Genomic DNA, 22,128 nt, shown 5'->3' with positions numbered 1-22,128 from the left:
ATGCACATTCAAGAGAACTGTAGCCTGTAGCCCAGCACAAGATATTTTCAGGCATCAGTCCCATGGGTGCGAACGTGTGTGCTGTCAGAGTTTCTGCATGTATACCTCGATGGTTGGATGCTGAAAAGAAAGTGTCGTGTCTTCAAATAAATACGTGTTGTGTTTGAGTTCAGGCTGTGCTGCCTCTCGCAGCGTCTTGATGATTTAGTAGATGGCGAACGAACAATCCTACCTCCCGTTCCAAACCCACAGGTCCAATTTCTTTCTCTCTTTCTGTTCCTCTCTGCCTTTTTTTTTTCTCCTGCAACTTAATCTTTCTCTCCCTCCGCCTTGCCATTCCACCTATTTTCTCCTCTCCTTAGATCTTACCCTCCTTGCCTCCACCCTCTCCGCTCCCCATCTCTCCTGCACAGTGACAGATCCTTCAGGAAATTGTTTCAGGTCTGCCAGACATTTTTGTGTTGTAGCTGTTTATTTGTGCTGGGGGCACAGGGGTCCGGAGCCTCAGTCTCTCTCTCTCTCTCTCTCTCTCTCTGCTCTCGGACTAGACGTTAAGCTCCCAAACTCTTTCACCGCCCTGCGCCAAAAACACTGATCCTCGATCAGCGTGGCTTTACCGTGTAACCGATACCAGGGATGAGGAGAGAGGAGCACCATTGAGGATGTAATCAGTGCGTGTGTGTGTGTGTGTGTGCGTGTTTGTATATGTGTGTCGGTTGTTGGCTTTGTGTGTATTAGGATGTAATCAGCAGCATTTTTTCTGTGGTCTGCTGGGCTCCCTGATTGGGGTTTTGGCGAATAACAGGGGAAGGGAGGAAAAGTGTGTTTCTTTTCCTGCTTCTTGTGTTGCAGCCTGGCCTCAGAGCTGGAGAAGCCTCACTGTAGTTTGGAGCCACGTTTGCAGCTCTGGGGCTTTATACATCAGCTACATCAGACCTCCTATCTATTATATATCCGCCTGCCTCTGTATCACCGTGTGTCGCTCGCTGTCTGCATATATATATATATATATATATATATATATATACATGTGTGCGTGCGTGTCTGTGTGTATTAGAGCTGCTCTGATTTGGGTCCCATGTCGGCTGCAGTCAGCTTCGTTCAGTCGCCTCCATGTTAGCAGGTACAGGAGATTCCCCCAGGGTTTAGGCACACATGCACACATTCACACTTACACAGTCGCAGTGACACACGCACGCTAACACACCTGTGCACAGTCTCTCTCTCTCTCTCTCTCTCTCTATCTATCTCTCTCTCTCTCTCTCTCCCTATCTATCTCTGTCTTTGTTCTGCCTCTTGCAGATTTTGTTTTTGCGGACAACAGATGGGCTGACATCAACTCTCTCTGCTATAACAAGTACACTCTCTGTCTCTTGCTCTGTCTCATCTCTCTCCCTGTCCATCTCACTGTCTTTAACGGCTCTCTGCGCTGGAGTCTCTCTAGCATTTTGTCAAGCAAACATGTCAAACATTAACTCCTTTCAGCCTCTAGGATGTGAGGATTTTGCTGCTTTTTGATATATCAAATATCTTTGGGATTTGCAATTTGTTGCATCTAAAAAACCAAACAATTTATACATGAAATCAAAAAAATAAGATTAATTGATATTGGCAATTGCAGCCCTAAATCTTTCCCTCTGCGTTTCCGTGACTAAATCTTCACACCCACAGCCTCTTTATAGTCTCGAAGCAGTTTTCTCACCTGAGCCATAACGTTTGCTTTGGCTCCTCTCGCACATTGCATCACTGTTCCCTCTTACTTACAATAACTCAGTTTGTTTTGCATCGCCTATTTGCAATCGGAAGCGCTGAACCCGCGGTAAGAGTTATTGTTTGTTTGTTTATTTGTTTCTCATCTTTGATGTGTGTTATTGTGCCGAGGAACACAGGCCCGGCTCAGTTGTCATAACTCTCTTCTGGAGGCCAGATGGAAAAGGTCAGTGAAAATGAAGCTCCTCTCTCCACAGTGGATGAATGGGCACAGTGTTGGAGCTGAACACGCACACACACATACACGCGAGCCACACACACACAGTCATAACGCACATTATCATCATACACACACATCTAAACACATTTGCATAAATGCACACACAAGCATTTTTTTACATGCACCAGCACGAGCGACGACTTCTCTGAGGATATTTTGTCCTCCACTGTTCGTGTTCGTTAACGTGTTCCAGGGCTTCAGCTCTTATTTCCCGGGGGGGGGAGGGGGGGGGGGGGGGGTTTGCTCACAGATTAGCTCTGTGGTTAGTCTAGATTTTTGGAGCCTCATGGCCTTTGACATGCCACTACTATCTCCCACCACATTCCGATCCATCCCAGCGCTTCTTTTATCTGGCAGCACAGACTGATTTGTGGCTCGTGGACCTTTAGATCGAGGAAGGCGACTCCTCTCCAGAGAGTCCACAGTCCCATATCACCTTTTTAGATGACCACAAAGGCAAGAGAAAAGACGAGGAGGATCAGTTTTATCATCTGTAGGGATTTAGCGAGTGAACCGCGGTTCACCTCGTGTGATTATCAGTGCAAATGAAGCAAGACGAAAACTTCAATGAGCCTCCTGCTGAGGAACAAGCTCACTAAGAGACCTGTGTGCATCTGTCAGCTCATTACACATGTGTAACCTGACAATACCAGTACCACCCACTAATCTGGATGTTAGTGGATGTTCTGGGGTAAAACAGTTACTGGCATTTAAAATAGGCTAAGGTTAGTAAAAGCAAGCAATTTTGCAAGTTTTATTGCAATAACAGAACATTGTATTTTGCTGTGCATTAAAAATGAAAAAAAAACAGAAAAACACCCATAGATCAGTGATTGCACCGTTGGCTTTGGGACCCAACAAGTGGATCAGTAAAGGGATAAGAAATTTTAAAATTCTGTAATGCAAAATTATGTTTTTTTATTCTTTAAAAAAAAAAATGTATTCCTCTCTAAATCTTGATTTGAGACAGAAAAATCTTTCTTCGGTTTAACTATTTCCAACTCATAATCTGTGAGTTAAGTTTAGTCACAATTAGACTAAGCTTTACCTGAACAGGTCTCAGTCCAAAAATTTGATAACATCTAACACACCCTGCTACAGTACAGGATGGACCAGCATATGTGCACATATTTTTGTAGCCACTTCTAGGTAGTAAATTTCAAGGCTCTTAACATCTTCAATAGATATTTGTCTTTTTTGTCCACCCTTTCTCTCTTGGCATGTTCCCTAACTCTCACCAATGTAAAAATGAAGGTTAATAGAGAATGAAAATACTCTCATTTTGAAGTAGCAGCAGGAAGTGATCAGTTTGCTCTATTAGTAGTTTATCAGAAGCTCCAGTAACGCTGCAAATGAAGGCGGATCAGAAACCAGTGAGGCTGCTGTCTGTGAAATGAAAGAAATAACAGGAATATAGGAGTAGAAGAAATCATGTTGGCGGATTGTTGATGTGGATTAGTGGGCATCTCGCCCACTAATTTCTGTGGTAAGGGAAGCACTGGGCCTATGATGGGATTAATGAAACATTAATGTGGAACTCCCCTCCGTCTTTAGCAAGGATGAAACTCTGTGTACTCATTGTTTTCTACACACACAAGCGCACAAACAAGCCCTGTGCACACACACTAGTTAAGAGCGAGATAAACAGTAACTCAACAACTCCCACATGAACAATATTAACCTTTAGCTTTAGAGTGTGTGTGTGTGTGTGTGCCTCAGCATGTGTTGCATCTCTTCTAACCTTTAGCTCTGACCAATCGGAAGGTGAAATGCCAGTTTTTTCTCTCTGACCCAGTTTCTCCTCTGCTTATTTCTCTGAACACGCGACATTTCAGCTGCTATTAGTCAAATGATGCACTGTCTGGGAGGGGAGTTCAGAGGCAAGTGTGCGCTCTAGCTGTATTTGTGATTTGTACGTGTGTGTGTAGCTCTCAGGGTGTGTTTGTTCACCTGTTAGTTTTGTGTATTCAACGGTGCTAATGTGTGTGCGCCCACTGGGGCTGTGCTAGTTTAGAAAAATAATATCGCCTAATTGACGGGGAGTGACGTTCAACTGCAAACAAAGAAAAATAACAGTCACAACCTTTTGAAATGTTATTTTTCTTCTACATTTCAAGACTTTGCATTGAGATGTGTACAACTGGAGGCCACTTCCTCAGGCTCTATTTTCCTGTTTTTTCCCCCTGCACATGATTTGTGTAAAACTGCTGAGGTTTTCTGTGGCTGCAACTCAATGGTATTGGTGAAAAGAGCCATTACAGCCAATTAGCTACTCTGTCATTAGGGAGGGTTGTATGGGCTACTGGCAACTTCACACAACAGAATATATTATAGCAGAAAAGAGCTAGTAAAGTTGAAATAGCCAATATCTAAAAAAAATGTTCCATATTGGCAACGGCGCGGTCGAGGTAGGCTTGAATTTCACAGTCAGTCTGGTTATGAAATTAATATTGGATACTTTGGCTGCAGTTGTTGCTTTTCATAACTTTAATACTATATGCAACAGCTTATAGCATTATAAGCTGTAAGACCCCCTCCCCAAGGTTACTCTGTTTTATTGTGCCAATCGACAGCATTCAGAATTGTACGATCTGCACTCCCCCAGTGCACACCTGTCAGATTATGTGGGCTTCGGCTTAGAGACGTGCGTGCACATTTTTAGCAGGTCTCTCTCATTTCTGTGTGTATGTGTGAAAGGGAAGGGAGGGGGCAAAGGAGTGCAGGAGAAAGGTTCTGGATGCGATGTGCTCTAAGATGAGTGTGTCTACATCTGTCATGTTGGAGTGCGCTCAGTCTGTTCCTGTTTGAGACAGATGACTTGCTCTGCTCCCCAAGGTCCTCCTGTTATTCTGCATCCCTTATCTCCTACTGATCCGACAGACGGCCTGCACCATGTGTATACTTTTTATTTGTTTGTGTGTAGTCGTGGGGTGTGTGTGTGTGTGTGTGTGTGTGTGTATGTGAAATCTCACCGCGTGCACGTCTGTGCTTTCTTGTGCTCGTGCATACAGGGCAATGTCAGCCTCCGTCCGTGTGTGTGCGGAAACGCAGTGATGCACAAGTTTTGCGCTGTGTATAGGAGCGCAGGGTTTTGCAGCATGCTGAGTTGGGAAATGGAGAGTGGAAAGTGCAGCGGTGTAAAAGCTCTGCCCCGCTGGATTTCACCGGAGAGGTGACACACAGACACCCGCAGCTAAATGATGCAGAAGCTCTCTGTGTCTGCGGGCTGTGAGCCTTGTACAGACACACCGCATTCACAGAAACACACACACACAGACACTTTTGGAGCTGCTGACAGGTCCTCTGCAGAGGTTAAAAGCTGTCATAAGTAGTCTTGAAGCACTAGCCCTCTGGTGCTGGCCATGGAAGTCCTTAATGCCCAACCTTTGGCTTAGTAATCTGGGACTGTCTTGACTGATGTACAGAGACCACACACACGCAAAGACACACACACTGATGTGCTCGCAAAACTCAACACGGAAAATTTACATCTTCTCAAACATTTGTACACATAAATGCCACAGAGATGCACAAATACACATACAGTTGCACAGAGGCCAAAGTACACACAGGGGAGAGTGTAAGAGAAATGGTGAGTGTGAGAGAAGCAAGCTGGCAGACACACACACACACACACACACAATTCAGCACACACATATGCTTCCTCTGCTTCACAGAGAGAGATCACCTCCCACTTCTTCTTCTTTCCAAACTAAGCTCTCCTCCTCCTCCTCTCAACTCCTCACTTCATCACCTCCTTCCATATTCCCTCACCGGCATATGCATGCACGCACAGACACCCCCTCCCCTCCGCCACCCTCTAAATACATACACATACGCACACACACTCACACGCAAGCACACTTCAGACAGATCAAGTCTCACTCCTCCCCAGCTCGCACACTCTCTCGTCTTCAAAAAAAAAAAAAAAAGGAATCTCCCGCTTCCTCTCCTGCCCCTCCTCACCCCGCACTCCTCTTTCCATCCCCTCTCTCTCTAAACACCTCACCCCCACACACACACCTCTCCACTTCACCTTCCTCCCTTACCCCTCTGCAGCACCTCCTTCCCTACCTCTTCCACCCCCCCCCCATCCTCCCTCCACCCGGCACTATCCCATAGTGCTCTCTGCTGGGAGGATTTAGAGGTACCCTGTAATTTTGGTGCCGGAGGAGCTCTTAAGTCCTGCCTGATCTTCTGGCTATAGAGGCAGCCAATGTGTGTGTGTGTGTGTGTGTGTGTCTGTGTGTGTGAATATGTATTTGTGTGTGTGCATGCACATCCCAGTGTGTGTTTCAGTCTGTGCTCGCTTCTGTGGGCCCAAGTGCTTACATGTCTGTATATTTTTTTTGCAACCATTTCAAGTGTCGTTGTATTTGTGTGTGTGCAGTTGTGCATGCTTTTTTGCTTGTGTGTGTGTGTGTGTGTGAGAGAGAGAGAGAGAGCAGTCTACTCAGAGCGCAGGAGAGGAGCTCCCTCTCTGGCTGTACACTGAAGCAGTGAGCTGAGCAACAGTTGTGTGCACTGGGCTGCTAACCACCTTAAACCTTGACACTAATGCCGCTACCTGCTTACAATACACACAGCAAAGTGGCTCCCGGGAACAGGCAGCATTCAGTAATATTAGAGCTGCTACATGGTGATGCTTTGCAAAAAACAAAATGGAAAAAAGTAACCATTGTTGAACATGAAGATGAGAAAATCATCTGTGTCCATGCGCATTACTCAAAACCACATTTATTTTAATGTAAATTCAATATTGGATTTTGAAAATAGCATGAAAAAATGTGCAGCACAGGCGTCACAGATATGACTGTTTTATATTGTCTGCCAGGTTTGATTATTGAAAAGAAACACGAGAAGAAAACACTGGCCGAGCTGAGCACGCCTAATTCATCTGAGATGATATGAAAAGTCTGAATGAATTTTCTTTGCCGATGCCAAACCTGTGGAGGAGTGCTATGTGGGAGAGACGGCGAGTGAGAGGTTGGAGGTTGATTACTGATTTCCATTTCTATTTCTAGGACAAAGCAATGGAGGGCTGATGGGCTGGGACATCTATTTAGATCCATTTCATTCTACCATAATCAGGCTTTAGCCATGCCCTAATACTCAGGATTTGAAAAGGTTCAAAGTGCAAACATCTAGATCCTCTAGTATTATTCCAGTCTGCCAACCCTACTCTGTATATGTTTGCGTGTGTGTGTGTGTGTGTGTGTGTGTGTGTGTATGTGCGTATGTGCACGTGTGTGCTTGCATGCATGCCAGGGCTGCTGGGGAGGGTTATCTTTGGAATCAGGCCCATAAACCTAATCTAACCCTCTCTGTGCTCATTCAGGAGTGAAATATTTTGTGCAAATAGGCTCTCTTTTCCTTTTCCCCACTTCTACTCTGGTTCGCTAATGTAAACAAAAACCGAGATAGGAATATCGCAGGTATGAGAAATAGCCATTTCTGTTGTGACGCTCTGTTTGATACAGACACACATGCCTGACAGGGTTGTGTTTAGCTCTCTTCTGCTTTTCCTGCAATGGATGAAACAGCTCTGTGTGCTGGTGTTTTTCCTTGATGCTAAGTGTGAGTGATCAGGTTGTGGTTGTGCCTGTTTATGTATTTAGCTTTTTTTTTTTTAAAATGTAGACATTATTACTGGTGGTTACTGTGACTACCCGCTGCCTGCTCGGCTCGTCTAAGTGGAAGTCTGAATGCTGTGGAGAATGGGAGCTGGGGGGGGAGGCGGCGTGTGAAAGGTAGCCAATGAATGTCACCTCTCATCCACTTTCTCATTAAACAACCTGCTCTCTGTCTGTCACATGGGCTGTATCTATCCCCTCATTCGGTGCTTTGGGCAGATGTTGAGCACGCGAGCGCGCACGCTCATGCATAGACACTTGAGCACACACACACACACGTACACACAGCCCATTGCGCTGTATGAAAGCAAGCCCCCTGGGCTGGACAGGAATAATAAGCAGCAGATGATTCATGATGGAGATGGGGAATGTATTCAGCAGGACCACCTGAGTGACCTCATTTAGCAGACCTGAGAATAAATATAGACCACCGCATCGCACTTTAGCCTTAGCTTGTGTCGTCTGGGCCAGTCAGCACTGCATCTCTCACACATCTCCCACTCGTCTCCTCTGACCACCTCGGGGAGCAGTCCCTTCAATCTATCCCGAATGTCCTTGTGGAATCCGCGTGAATTTGTGTATATGTAAGTGTGTGCATGTACATATGCATGTTAATGCGCCAGCAATAACGATGTGTGTGTAGTATTGGAACAGGAGCCTTTGTTCCAGGCCAGTTCTTTCCCCTGTAAGGCTTTCTCTTGGCTGATGCATGTGTACTGTAGATATTTCCCAACATCAACATTTGGCACCTGGTTTCTCTTATGACTTCAACAGCTGTAGATCTTTTGTTCTCCCACTAGTCACTCTGCGGCCAATGATCCACACCCACAAAGAGAGCCTTAAATCATACAAAAAAACCAGCTTTGGAGCCGACCGCTTTATTAAAAAAAAAAAGCGACATTCCTTCATGCAATGACCAGTTCTTTCGGCATTCTGGACCGCTAACGTCGAACCGGTTTGTTCCACTAAATCATTAGCAGCAGACGGGGGAGTTTCTTTGTTCTTCGTCCTGTCGTTGCTTTATCCCCTTGTGTTTTTATCTCCGCTGAGACTCACAGGAAGACCCAATTCCCCAGTTTCCTCTTTCCAAAACATGACATGACCGTCGGCCTTTTAATATCTGGAAATCCAGATTTGGATTAACGTCAGTATGCAGGGATGAAACGAGAGAGAGAGGGTTAGAGAGGGAGGAAAAACTGACTGAGAGACAGAGTGGATGGAGTGAGTGAGAGGCTTTCAGATTAAAGAAGAAAGGCTGGCAGTGTGTCCTTGTTGTGGAGTAGGGTTAGGGAGTTTGAGAAATGCAGCTGGCAATCATCTTTTTTTTTTGAGCGAACCCTGACATGATAGATGTAAATACACTGATATCAGATACGGGTTCGAATGACAAACACAGGAGTGCATGACGGTGCTTAGCGGTCTGCAAGATCCACCGCGCATTTTTTAATGCACTCAACAGTTGTTTCTGTAGTCGATTTCCATCTTGAATAGTACTTAGAAGATGGATTCACATGGAGTAACGCATAAGGAAATGTGGTTAAAATTGGACACAGTTAATCGGATTATGAATTTCCAGCAGTACAGTTAAGGCCCTGAATTATTTGATGTTTTAAATGGCCTGAATACAAACAACATATAAAGTGATCATCTCTTTATAAATCCAGCTCTCTTTCAGTAGTTCGCCTAAACAGAGGCCTCCGAGGGCCAACTTATCATCATGCCACATCAGTAATGCAGGAGTCTGTTCAGCCAGCCTGAAGGAATAGTTAATTTAGATGACAGAAGTAAGTTAACACTGAGAAGATTTGCTCTCCCTGAGTGGATATAAAATTCATAGCATGACACTCACTCTTAGTCAGATTATTCAAGTGCCTTTGAGCTTGATCTTCAAAGAGCTAATTTTTGTATAACCTTGCTCTGGAAATTTAAAAATCGAAAGAAGAGGAGAAATTGGGTGGAAAATGGCAGGCTGAGGTTAGCACTCGTGGCAACGTCTGGGCCATTCAGGCTGCGAGACGGTGTGCCTTTAAGACTGGGAACAGGCTCATTCACCTCCCTGTCTTTGAATGTTCCCTTTAGAAGAGACTTGCTCCTTACATAGACTTAACATAAATCATAAGACTCACTTAGCCTTGAGTGTTCATTCACATTAATGTCCCACGTAAATTTTAAATCTTTTTTGTTACTGAGTTGCAGTCAGCCCCGCTGGCCCCCTCATATATATGTCAGTGTCCGGTTCACTCAGTCGTGTTGAGTCTACAGAGGGGAATTTGCCAGAGAGCTCCTGACACAATGTTATCACAATCAGTCTCACAAATTATCACTAGCCACACTAACAAAATGTTGTGGTTCACTTTGTAATTTAGAGCCTGAGTATGATCTGATAATGTAACATAATATTAGTGCAATTCATTATTTAGTTTTCTCCAATTTCTCCGGAGCACAAAGCTGAAATCCCACAGGGCAACAAAACATCAACATTAATAATACTTAGGAATGACAAGGCATGAATCAACTAGATGAGGTTTTCCATAGCTGCAGAGGCAGCTTTCAACACTGCTTGATACAGCATCAGTTTATAGCAGGAAAATGCATGTAGAAACACTGATACATGCCAGCAAGGGTAAGTATTTTGATGTTTATTTGGACCCACCCAAATCCCCCCCCCCCCACCCTGTCTGTAGCTTAGTCTGCCTCTCTTTGTGTCATCATTAGATAAGCACCCTCTCCAAGACTATCTCATCATAATGAGGGTGCCATCTGAAGCAATCACCCAGGGAGATGGTCATTGAGTTAAGAGGGAGGGAAGGGGAGGGGTAGAGCCAGATAGCGCAGATAAAACAAAACTAAATGAAGTGAGCGAGAAAACAGACAGAGAGAGAGAGCGAGAGAGAGGGAGAGACCAAGGCGGATAATGCAAGGAAAAGAAACAAAAGCATTTCTGGGGAAGGGAGTAAGTTGAAACAGCAGACTAAGCGGAGATGGAGATCATTTGGGGAATTCCAAAATTAGAGCTGCCATTGCATGCGCCCACACAGGCGCACGCACACACACGCACACGCACGCACACACACACACACACGCACGCACGCACTGCCTCATGCTTAGCTGCTCAGTGTTAAGGTCAGAGTCACACTCTGTCTCCCTAGGTCATTATCATGGGCCCTAAAATAGACAGCCAATTGTGTCACAGCGCCTGAAGTGAATGTGACATTGAATAAACAACCCCCCCGAACCCTGAGCTCCTCGCTCAAGTCAGAGCAGAACACACACTTTAAAACAAATGGAGAGGAGCTGACACACACACGCTCTAATACAGAAACGGACACACACATGCACTTACAAACATTAAGGGAGGCATTTAGCTCTCAGCACTACCAGCAAGTAATGACACATGTGGCTCAGAGGGAGTAAGCTGCTCGAGGAGTTGGCAAGCAGCTGGAACTCTCGCTGGCATGTCTCACTGCTAAACTATGCACAGACAGAAAACACACACACACACACACACTCACATACGCTCACACACAGGTCTGACCATACTCTCCTCTCCACCTCAGCACCCACTCTCCCTCAGTAGGCTCTAATGTTGTTCCATTCATTTGACTTCACTTTATTGTGTTAATGAGAGATACCGTTGAGAGGAGCTGGCAGTTGATTGAGGGTGAGAACGGCTAATCACTGGAACAGCTAATCAGTGCTTGTCGTAAATATTGATTAGTTCTGTGCGCTATGGACGTGCTCATTAACCAGTGTGTCATCTTCTCTTCTTCTCTCCTGTTTTCCTTTTCTCAACCCCTCCCCCCCCCCCCCCCCTCCTCCCCTTTGTCCTTCACCATCTCCACTCTCTCCACTCTTCGTCTCCTTCTTCCCCTCCAGCAACCTCCAACGGTACAGTAGAGGGCCTGGAGAACCGGGAGGGAGGTGTGTGCAAGAGCCGAGCCATGAAAGTCATCATGAAAGTCGGGCAAGGTAAATGTGCGCTCACCTCACATGTAGAACACAATACAGCAGTGTTGCCTTAAAGCCATGTTTCACTTTGGTGTGACATTCTCATTTATCGCCATGTGTGCCTAGCGTGACTTTGTCCGCCACCGGCCTCCAACAGGAACTGATCTCTACAACTGTAAAGTTGTGTTTTGAAATGAATTGGCCAACAGTGTTTGTGTGTTTTTTTAAAATTATTTTTATATGTATTGCTTATGGTCATTACAACTCAGGCTGGGTGATAATTCACTATAATTGTTTATCAACTTTCAGTGGTATCACATCATGGTGACATGATCGCATTGTGTTAGTATTTTACACAATCCTGTTTTCCAAATTAATGATTATGAGCAAAATGTAATTTAAAAACAAGCAAACAAAAAATTATTTATGTCAACAGAGTTTTGTCAGATCTAATGGATGACTAGTAATTGCATTTAACATCAATTTTCCAAAAATAAATTCATAATTGCATACATTTGGCCAATGGTAATATACCTTGATATTGAAAATTTTTTATATTAATATTGTGATAAATATTCTGTCCATATTGTCCAGATTTATCATTAACAGCCATTTAAAATGTATCTGATAGATTTAGTTTAATAAGAATACACACTAAATGCACTTTGTTAGATTTTACAATTTATTAAATTGATAGATACACAAAATGAAAAAAAATAGTCACATTGCCTCTTCCTTTATTTAAAAAGAATGAACAATTCACTGTAAATATCTCTATGTAGCATTTACAAGCAGTATATACACACTTAGTGTATATACTGCTTGTAAATGCTTGTAATAATGTAGTTATAAGCACATGTAAGGACACTTTTAAGTGTTTATTAATGCATCAATGCAACAACGACTTCTCCTATGAAGCATTAAAAACAGCTTATAAACAGTTCATGAATGATTGATAATGCAGTAATCATATTTAATGATACAGTATATGATAACACAAATGAACAAATCTTGACAGTGTGTAATAAAACATTTATTAACATATCACTCAAAGTTGGTTTGAAAGCTGTGTATAAATGTGAGTAGAAGTAAAATAAACCAAGTGTAAAACACTTTCAAAATTGTATCTCTCATAAAACATTTTCTCAAACTCTCCAACAAAAACATAAGATGGCTACTAATAAAAATAATATTCAGTTTTGAATTTTTTTTTAAATTGGCACTAATTTAGTTGAGTTGGGTTGGAATGATGGATGCTGTGAGACAGGAAATGCACTGTGATAATGGAGTTACAGGACTTTTGCATCAATATGATGAAGAACCTCAATTTGTCAGGCATTTAATTCCCATTTGGTTATTTTGTCTGTTTCTTTGTCAATTGAACTTCCAGAAAATGTACTACTGTATCATAATATACTGTATGTATATTCATAATGTAATACAAAATTCATTCATTCACTCAATCATGTCCAGTAGTTTGGAAATCTCTTTTCATACACAGTTTGTGCAAATAATGTGGAAAAAGAGATCGTTATGAAATAACTACCAAATTATAAATGACTCAGAAGAATTTCTCCACATGCAAAGTTTGAAAAAGGCCTCCGATGTTTCTGATTTTTATCCAGTAATCACAGAATGAAAATGTGTTTGAAATCGGTATGTAAGTGCACGGTCAGGGTAAGTCATCTAAAAATGCTGGAAGTAAACAAGCCAGCTTTGTTTAGATATCCTTGGACACAGCATTTGGTTTGCATCATACTTTTAACTTGTAGATGCAGTTTTACTTGATATGCGGACATCCATATCCTGAATTTGACAGGATACAGTACACAGATGTGTTACTCTGTAAATATTCCCCCCATCCTCAGTGTGGTTGTTTTGACCGAAACAGACACTAACCACCATCTGAGAGGAACATCTGCCCGCCACGATGATCTGATTCTGAGCTTAAAACCTGGATCTCACATGTCAAAAATAAACTGAGACTTGCTGAGAAATCTGCAGAGTGTGAGTGTGTATGTCTGCACATTTGTGTGCAGATATTTGAATGTTGGCTGCTGGGATGACAGCAGTGTATCCTGGCAGCCGGTGGAAGAATAGAAGCTAACAAGCTGCTGATGCTAGCAAGGTCTGAGTCAGAACAAATTCAGCAGATAGAGTGAAAAATACCCACAGCACCAACTCAGAAACAGACAGGCATTGCATTATCTTTCCATGTAGGTCAATCTGAGCATCTGACAGCCCGGGATTGCAACACCATCGCCAAATAATGACAACACTGCTGCATGAGTGCAGGCAACACAGGCTTTTACACTGAACTATTAAGTTTGGGGTGGGGTGGGGGAAACAAATCCCTGAACTCACGTTAATAAAAGTTGAAAGCAAATGTCTTATTTGAGGAAAGTTCTAGGAAAGTTCTTCTCAGCTTGAGTTTGTTTCTGTGGCTGCCGGCTGTTCCTCAACTTCGCCAGAGCCTGCACTCATTTCCCAAAACGGTCCGAAGCGAGCTGTCACTCACAATCAATGTGCCCTAAAAACCTTGTTAGAAAAGATGCTGTTGGCCCAGCCGCTACTGCTTTTAAATCTATTTCTGTGGGTGGAATTTTTGATGCATAATCTGCCCATCCAACCCAGTATCTATTTGAAGAAGGGCCGTGAGAAATTACAGCTTTGACAGAAACTTTGATTTGGCTGCTGTACACTATCTATTGATAGTTTTCCCTTAGATAGGAAGATGTTACCATACTAGCAATTTAATTGTCTCTCTTTTAAGAATTGTGTTATTTTACTGACTCTTCTAGAGCTGAAAGAATGTGGTGATTATCCAATAAATTGAAAATGAGTCATTTATTGCGCAAAACATTTGCTGACTCCAACTCCTCAGATGTGATGATTTGCTGCTTTTCTTTATTTCTTTAACCCTGAGATGCTTTGGTCATTGGACAATACACTCTTCCATAAGTGGGTCAAAATTATCCTTATGAGAATCAGTAGATTTTTGTTAATATAATATACTATCATCCTCATTTTGCACACAATAATTATTTAAATTCTACAGTTACTGTTATGTTTTATTGTAATTTTTACATATTTTAAAAGAAAATAACATCAAACATTTGCATTTTCGACACCCTGAACCTCCCCATTGCCTCAATGAACTGAGTTGCCTTCCAGTCAGTTCCTCATGTGTGGTCTGACATGCTCCATAAACGCTGTGATAATGCAGTTATAGTCTGGGTCGCCTTCATCTGAGATGTCAGACTCTAAATCTAACCACATCCTGATTCCTCATTCAGTTTCTCTCAGACCATATCAGCTGTATGTCTAGCAGGCATATCAACACTACATATAGAGACAATATATACAAAATCAAGATTTTAAATGGCACATCAATATACACATGTATAAATTATAAACAGTATGCCATCTATCAACCAGAAAATATATTTATTAACGGTATATTATCAAATTATTAAACTACCAATAACTGTCTAAAATATGCTACTTAACTAAGCTATTTTTTCACAAAAGTGTAATCAATGTGTAAAAAAAAACAATTTAATGATAACATTTTTTATAAATAAAAAAAAAAAAAATATATATATATATATATATATATATATATAAATATATATATATATATATATATATATATATATATATATATTAATGCTGAGTGGTGATGCTAAAGACAGTTGATGTGTGGTTCACAGTAAATACTTAATACATCTGACAGAAATAACTGGTAAGGATTAAAGGTTTATATACATTAAATGCAGGTCTTTTTTGACCCACTTATGGTGAATTAAAAAAAACAACTGTATATTACATAAAATATAAAACAATAACAATAATATTAAAAAAACGACCTAGAATACGACAAAAAAACACATTAGCTGGATCATTTTTGACCCACCTCTGAATCTAAATGTTAACTGTAAATTGTTGTTCTTTTAAATTGTTGCTCAGACAAAACATGTAATTTCCTGATGTCACCTCTGGCTCTGGAATATGAAATAAAATAAGTGTAAGTCGGAGCCAGACTCTACCTTCTGCAGGCACACTAGATGTTGTTTTAACAAACAAACACAAAAAAAAACCTGGGCTGCTCTGCTTGGCTCTGACCCCAGATGCTATTGTTTTTAAGCCACATTTTCCTCGTCTCTGCAGCTGAATGCCAACACTCCCGGTAGCCAAGTCCCCAAGATCTCCCCATATGTCCACTCACACTCCTTTGCACTTTGCACTATAGATTTTATTTCAGTGACTCATCCTAGTGAGCAATATGTGCTCATTCCTTTCATGTTACATTTCCAGTTATTGTGGAGGCACAACCCTAATCACGTTGAATCATCTGTTTGTGGGAAATTATGCAGCCTGACATATTGTTATCTAATTGTACTTTAAATGCCTCATGTTCCGTCTTTTGTCTTTTTATAAAATGTGAAGTAAAACGGAAAGAGAGGGAGAGATTGAAGGGGAAATTCTGGGAGCCCATATTTTATACATCCATCGCTGTTCAGCACTCTCCACCACATCATGTCACCGAGCTCATTAGAAATATGTTGACTCACTGCCTCGCGCTCATCCTCCCCTCCACCTCCCCCTCCACCATCACCATCACCATCACCATCACCACCCTCATTTTCTCTCTCCCTTCCTCTCGCAACATATCTGCCTCTCTCTTCTGTCGCTCGATCGTCGTCTCCCTCACTCACAGTCCTCCTCTTTCCCCCCTCCTTCTCCCTCCTTCTGGCGGGTTGGCAGTTCTGAGGTAGTTGCTGTCTGCATAGCTAAGGGAAATGTCAGCAGTACACACAGAAAAATGGGTCAGAACATTAGAACGCTCCCTGCACATGCTCAGTGGTTGAGACACAGTGTTGGGGTTATATGCGCGGAGTGAATCAGATCACTGTGTCCTCTCGTATCCTCTGCCATGCGTGAATGTTCCAACTTCTCACTCCTGTCTTTTCTCATCAATTATTGACGGTGCACAACAGCTCACGGCTAAGTTCACCACTGCTGCAATCAGTATAGAGCAATGCGGACATGGAGAAGACAGAGGAACAGAGGAGATCAATGTAGTTAATAGTCTAGTTGTGTTTAACAAATGCCAAAAAAAGTAGAAGAGTGGACGCTGCCATGAGTTGCTCTTGGTCTTTCAATTTTTCTTCTCTCTGTTCTAGTTCATATCTGTCAGACATCCCCACACCCGATTCATTTCCCTTTACGAGTCTCGGCCAAACCGTGTTGGAATTAGAAAATAGACTGCTAGACTGTCAAGCTCTTTTCACTCACACACACACACACACACACACACACATGCGCCGCCACACGCATGCCACATTAAAGTTGCCATAAGGGACTCAAATGTAAATTGCCTCACCACACGCCCTCCTCTCTATTTCTCACACACACCCCTTGAGCAGGCCTTCGGGCAGATGCAGATAAGGCCTGATAGAGGAGAGGCATCTGATAGTGTTCTGTGGAATCCATCTGACTGGGCTTGGTAATAGTTTGTAACTATCTTCTGTCTGCCGGCCCTGCCCTCGTAAAAGCCACATCGCGGACCCACCAGTGTTTACCGCACAAAGACTTCAAAGTGCGTGTGCTGAAATCACAACAGGCAGACAGATAAACTGTCTGTTTCCTTTGCATTCCCCTCAGAGCTTATGCAACCCCTCCTCTCCCCTTCTCCTCTCTCCTTGTCTCCCCCCTTTTCTTCCTGTCCTCCTCTTCTCTCCTCTTCAGAAGTATGCCTCTTTTAGGCAGAGTTAAAGCCTGAGCAATAAATAAGGCATATTATGGCCTTTTAACGTGATGAATAATGTAAAACAATAAAAAGTTAATATATAACTACTTTACCCTCATTCTGCCATGCCTAAGAGTATTGTAAGTATATTCTAGGTGTGAGCTTGTGTGTGTTTGCATGCATGTGTGTGTGTCCTGCGCTCTCATGAATGTGTCAGTGTTGGAAATGACTGTCTGAGTGTTTGCTGAAGGAATTGCTGATGTAGATGTGAGCTCATTTTTTACGACAGGACAGGGATACTGGCGTGTTTCACAGACGTTCGCTAGCTTGTCCTTCCTCTTTTTGTGCTTTCATCTTCACTTCTGAGAAGCTTTCAACACATGCAAAGATAACCTTCTCTGTGTATAAAAGATATATCAAAAGATAATAAAAAATAATCCTTGCCGATACAGAGACACAAGTCATTGTAATTCAGTGCATGCGGCTTGCCAAGGCTGAGTTTCTGTGTGTTTTTGTTTCCCACAGTCCCGAACCCCGTGGTGCCGGAGGCTCCAGAAGACAACGCCATACCGGAGTCCAGTCCCAGTCCGCCTGACCAGGGTCATATCGGACCCGAGATGCCAGGAAACTCTGGTGAGCAGATTGACAGACAAACTGCAGCTTCACAGAATGCTTTCTGGTTTCTAGAGCACAAATATTTTAGTAAAATAAAGGTTTTTGAAATATAAAAAACGAATATTCACAGCCTCTAGGGTTCCTCTAATTATTAATCACATTTAGCCTGAAAAGAGAAAATAAAAATCATAGTTGAGTCTTTCAAAGTATGTACGCTCTCATATGGCTTTTCATGCTGCAGGCATTCTTTTCATTTCTTTTTTTTGGGGGGGGGAGGGTGGAGGGGTCAACATGCTAAAATAGGTGTAACACAACTGTTGTAAAATAATACTCATCAACATGCAGAGGCAATAAAACAATCAGAAACCTCACCCAAAACAAACACAGCTCACCCCGAGTCACTCCACTTAATCATACTGTACACAAAGGGTGTGCTGCACCCAAGGAGACTCCTTTATTATATAGCTTTCTTAAACCTCATTAGAATTGCAGATAAATTAAGATTAAAAGCAGAGATAATTGAAGAAGTCATTTGAGCCTCTTTGGATGCTCTGGGCCCTCCTTGTTTCCTGTTTTTTTACCAGTACCTTTCATAGCTGCTTTCCACAGGAGGGCACATTTCTTTTTCTTTCTTTTTTCTTTTAGATCACCCCCTGTACTAACTTTTTGACTTACTCCACAACTTTGTATGCCACCAAACTTATTCCAAGCAAAGACTTTTCTGCCTGTCCCAATGTGATAAGCCATCCTCATTTAATAATTGCTTATTTGACATTAGTTGCTCTATAAAAAGATTTCCTAATGTCACTTTTTCCTAGACCCGGGCTTTTACCTGTCTACCATTGTTAGATCAGTGATTATGTCAAGTGAAAAAGTGGAGGGTGGAATGAAGGACATGTCACTGCAGTTTGAGGGGCTGATATTTCAGGAATGAAATTTCTGACAGCCTCTCTCGAGCTCTGCAGCGCCCAGAATGTACGAAATTCCTTGCGCATCTGATTTCACCGATATGGCTGGAATCAGTAGCTTTCAGTGATGTCATTTACTTGTGATAAGGCGTAAGGCGTAGTTATCCCCTTCTCAATAAATGGTTAAGTGCAGAGTGGTCAGCCGAGTGCGGAGACACAGTCATTAGTGGGGATGGCAGTCTCCGGAGGTATGGGGCTTTTGTGTGTGTGTGTGTGTGTCAGTAGGGGGTTGGAGGGGAGGGGGTCATGGACAGTAAAGAGGTGGTGGTGGGGGTGAGTGCAGCTCTTTGGCAGCAGCTGCATGCATACATGGAAAACAGATTTGGTTCTTCTCGGATTTCAGTCACTGGAGGAGCCAGTCATTCTCTCTCCCATCCAGTAACAGCTCCCCCTTCCCCCCCCTCCATCCTGAACCCCTTAGACAAAAGGATAAAATAAAATCAGATGTTCAGATATGCCCTCCTCGTTTCTTTCATATCTCACTTGGCCTTTGCCATACAAATGTGGCCTCAGTATGTCACACAACTTGCCCTGGCTCATTCTTATCAGAGCAGGAATCTCGGTTGTGTTGAGTGATGACTACAGATTTCATTAGGAGGCTATTTTGACTAAGCTAATTCAATTACATTACATCAATGGGGCTGTTAGTCATGTAAAGCAAACAACAAACGGGGATGTGATCACAGTTGATTTAGGCAGAGAACAGTAAGATCTCCACATGACAGGCTTACTGTAAATGTTATTACTCCTCTGATTGTCTAAGCCCTCTCTCCTTTTATTTCTCTCTCTAGACCACATAAATCAGGACCAGTCTGGTTCCTCTGCAAACTCGGATGGCATCCTCGGCTCCAAAGTGGCCGTGTTCTCCGCCATCGGGGCCGGCTGCATCATCTTCCTCCTGCTCATCCTCCTCCTTGTCATTCTGCTCATCAAGATGCGCAAGCGCGCCAGGAAAAATGCCCACTCGCAGCCACGCCCCTCCGCGCTGTCTCTCAGCACGCTGTCCAATCCCAAGCTGCCGGCGGGCACGGCTGGCACGGAGCCCAGTGACATCATCATTCCGCTGCGGACAGAGAACAACTACTGCCCTCACTATGAGAAGGTGAGCGGCGACTATGGCCACCCCGTCTACATTGTCCAGGAGATGCCCCCGCAGAGCCCTGCCAACATCTACTACAAAGTCTGACACGCTCCGCACAGCCAGCGATAGAGCCAGGAGAGAGAAAGAGAGAGGAGCGCTTGATTTATGTTCTTGGGAAGAACACTTTCCTTTGCGTTTTGGGGACTTGATGGTTTCTTCAAGCCCTGTTATTTCTACCACCTGCTGCACAAATCTGGAGAGACACGCACTGACCAGTAACCAGCGGGCTTGTGAGCTGACTGACGAGAAAAGTTTATTCTGTTTGTTTGGGTTGTCTGACAATCCCCCCCACCCCCCACCCCTCCTCCCCTCACCTCTTCACCTCCAACCTTTTTACGTCTCCCTGCTGTGCTCCGCCATGGGGGCGTGGCTGGAGCGAACCAACAGATGGAACTCTAGCTTCCTTGTTGGCTGTCCCCTTTAACGGGCAGGATATAACTTATCTCAGATCCCTGAAGTACAGTCTGTGCTACACCCAATTAAACACACCATCCTAGCACACTAGCCAGGAACAGGCAGACACAGGCCTCCGAACGCCACTCAGCCTGCAGTTTGTGTGCAAGCATAAAATGTGTGTGTGTGTGTGTGTGTGTATGTGTGTATCTCTGTGTGCATGTGTGCGTGTGTGTGTTAGTCAGGGCTCCGTGCTGGGCCAGGAAACTCTCCAGATAGCTCAGGTTTCAGACACAGTGTGTGAAATAATGTGTTCCTCTCCCTTCGCACCTCTGATGTTTGCCTTACTTACTATTTTTGATGGAGGATTTTCTCGACCCTGATTCAGTTCACAAAGCAGTTGTATTTTGTTAGACTTTTCCTACAAGTGCACAATGTATAGAGTTGAATAGATCATCATTATCACTCCATTATCTCACCACCCACGTCATCCATTGCGTTCACCCCCCCCTCTCCCCTTTCCCGAGAAAGTACCTTGCCCTGGACTTTGGATGTCAAGGTGTGTATGTGTATGTCTGTTTCCGGGATTACTCCCTTCTCCACTGGTCTGATAGGAGCTTTACCATTACTCTGGTATTTATGACCTACTTGTGTGTGTGCGTATGTGTGTGTGTATGTGTGTGTATGCGTGTGTGGGCATGTCCAGACCAGTCTTGTATCTGGGCAGACTTCTTGGCTTAGGGGCAGAACATTGAGTTACTGTATCACAAGCTTCAAAAACAAGACAGACTGAGGCGCCGACAGACAGACATGCCCAAGATCTTAACGAAAACTCTTCCAGTGCTGATGAGCTTACGGAGAGATGGTTTTTAAGACAGCAGGCACATTAAAATCTGTTTGTTCTAGCTTCTGCTGCTACAGTGTAAGCATCAAACAGTTAGTTTGGTTCCCGCTGTCTGGGCTAGGTGGGTGTAGGTTGGATTGGCAGCATTTATTGGCTGGCCTACATAGGTAGGATGCCCTATATATAAGTTGGATGGCGAACCACGGCTGAACATTGGGATACAGTATTGTCACATGCCAATTGGCTGCCATCTGTAGATGAGTCAGTGGAGTGCTCAGTCAGTGGTGTCGCCAGCGTGTGACTAATCTATGTGCCATCTCCATGCCCACACTCACCAGCCGGGGAGGAGAGAGAGCGAGAGTGGCGGATAAAGGAGAAAATGTTCCTGTGACTTGGCTTTAACCTGAGAGGAAGATGGCGGCAGAGGGGGGTGGGGGGGTGGGGGGGGGTGATAAGGGGTGAGGTGGGGGGGCGGAGGTAGTTTAGCATTCATTTTTCCATCCCCTCGCCAGTTGTGCTGTGAATAAAAATGCTGTGCAGAATATTCCACAGTCAAGGTGTTCAGCCAGCGAGGACACTGCAGCTCAGCTATCACACAGCCCAGGGCAGCAGCACCGAGACAGGATTTACTGCAGCTGGGTGTGTGCACACCGAAGCTCACTTTTAGGTGTGTGTGTGGGTGGGGAGGGGGGGCTGGAGGGTTGTTCCAATCTGTCTGTGTGCACATGTAGGTGCTTCTATGTCTGAGTGCTTATGTGTGATTATATTTACAGTTTTTCTCTGTGTGTGTGTATGTGTGTGTGTGTGAATGGTTCTGTGGTCTAGCAGCTGAGCAGACTTGTTT

At 43.6% G+C, this 22,128-nt stretch overlaps 1 protein-coding gene across 1 annotated transcript in view; it reads left to right on the top strand.

Annotated features, from left to right (window-relative positions):
* Positions 1-21,703, top strand: part of efnb1 (ephrin-B1) — a 56,853-nt gene extending 35,150 nt beyond the window's left edge. Inside the window, exons 3-5 of the mRNA XM_042419811.1 lie at positions 11,500-11,592; positions 17,849-17,956; positions 19,698-21,703. Coding sequence (XP_042275745.1) covers positions 11,500-11,592; positions 17,849-17,956; positions 19,698-20,092 — 596 coding nt within the window. The 3' untranslated portion in view covers positions 20,093-21,703. The remainder of the gene's footprint in view (positions 1-11,499; positions 11,593-17,848; positions 17,957-19,697) is intronic.
* Positions 21,704-22,128: the final 425 nt, after the last annotated feature.

Source organism: Thunnus maccoyii, chromosome 8 (assembly GCF_910596095.1).
Source record: "Thunnus maccoyii chromosome 8, fThuMac1.1, whole genome shotgun sequence".
NCBI classification, from domain to species: domain Eukaryota; kingdom Metazoa; phylum Chordata; class Actinopteri; order Scombriformes; family Scombridae; genus Thunnus; species Thunnus maccoyii.
The sequence above is the reverse complement of the archived record's forward strand: the minus strand, read 5'-3'. Positions and strand labels throughout refer to the sequence as shown.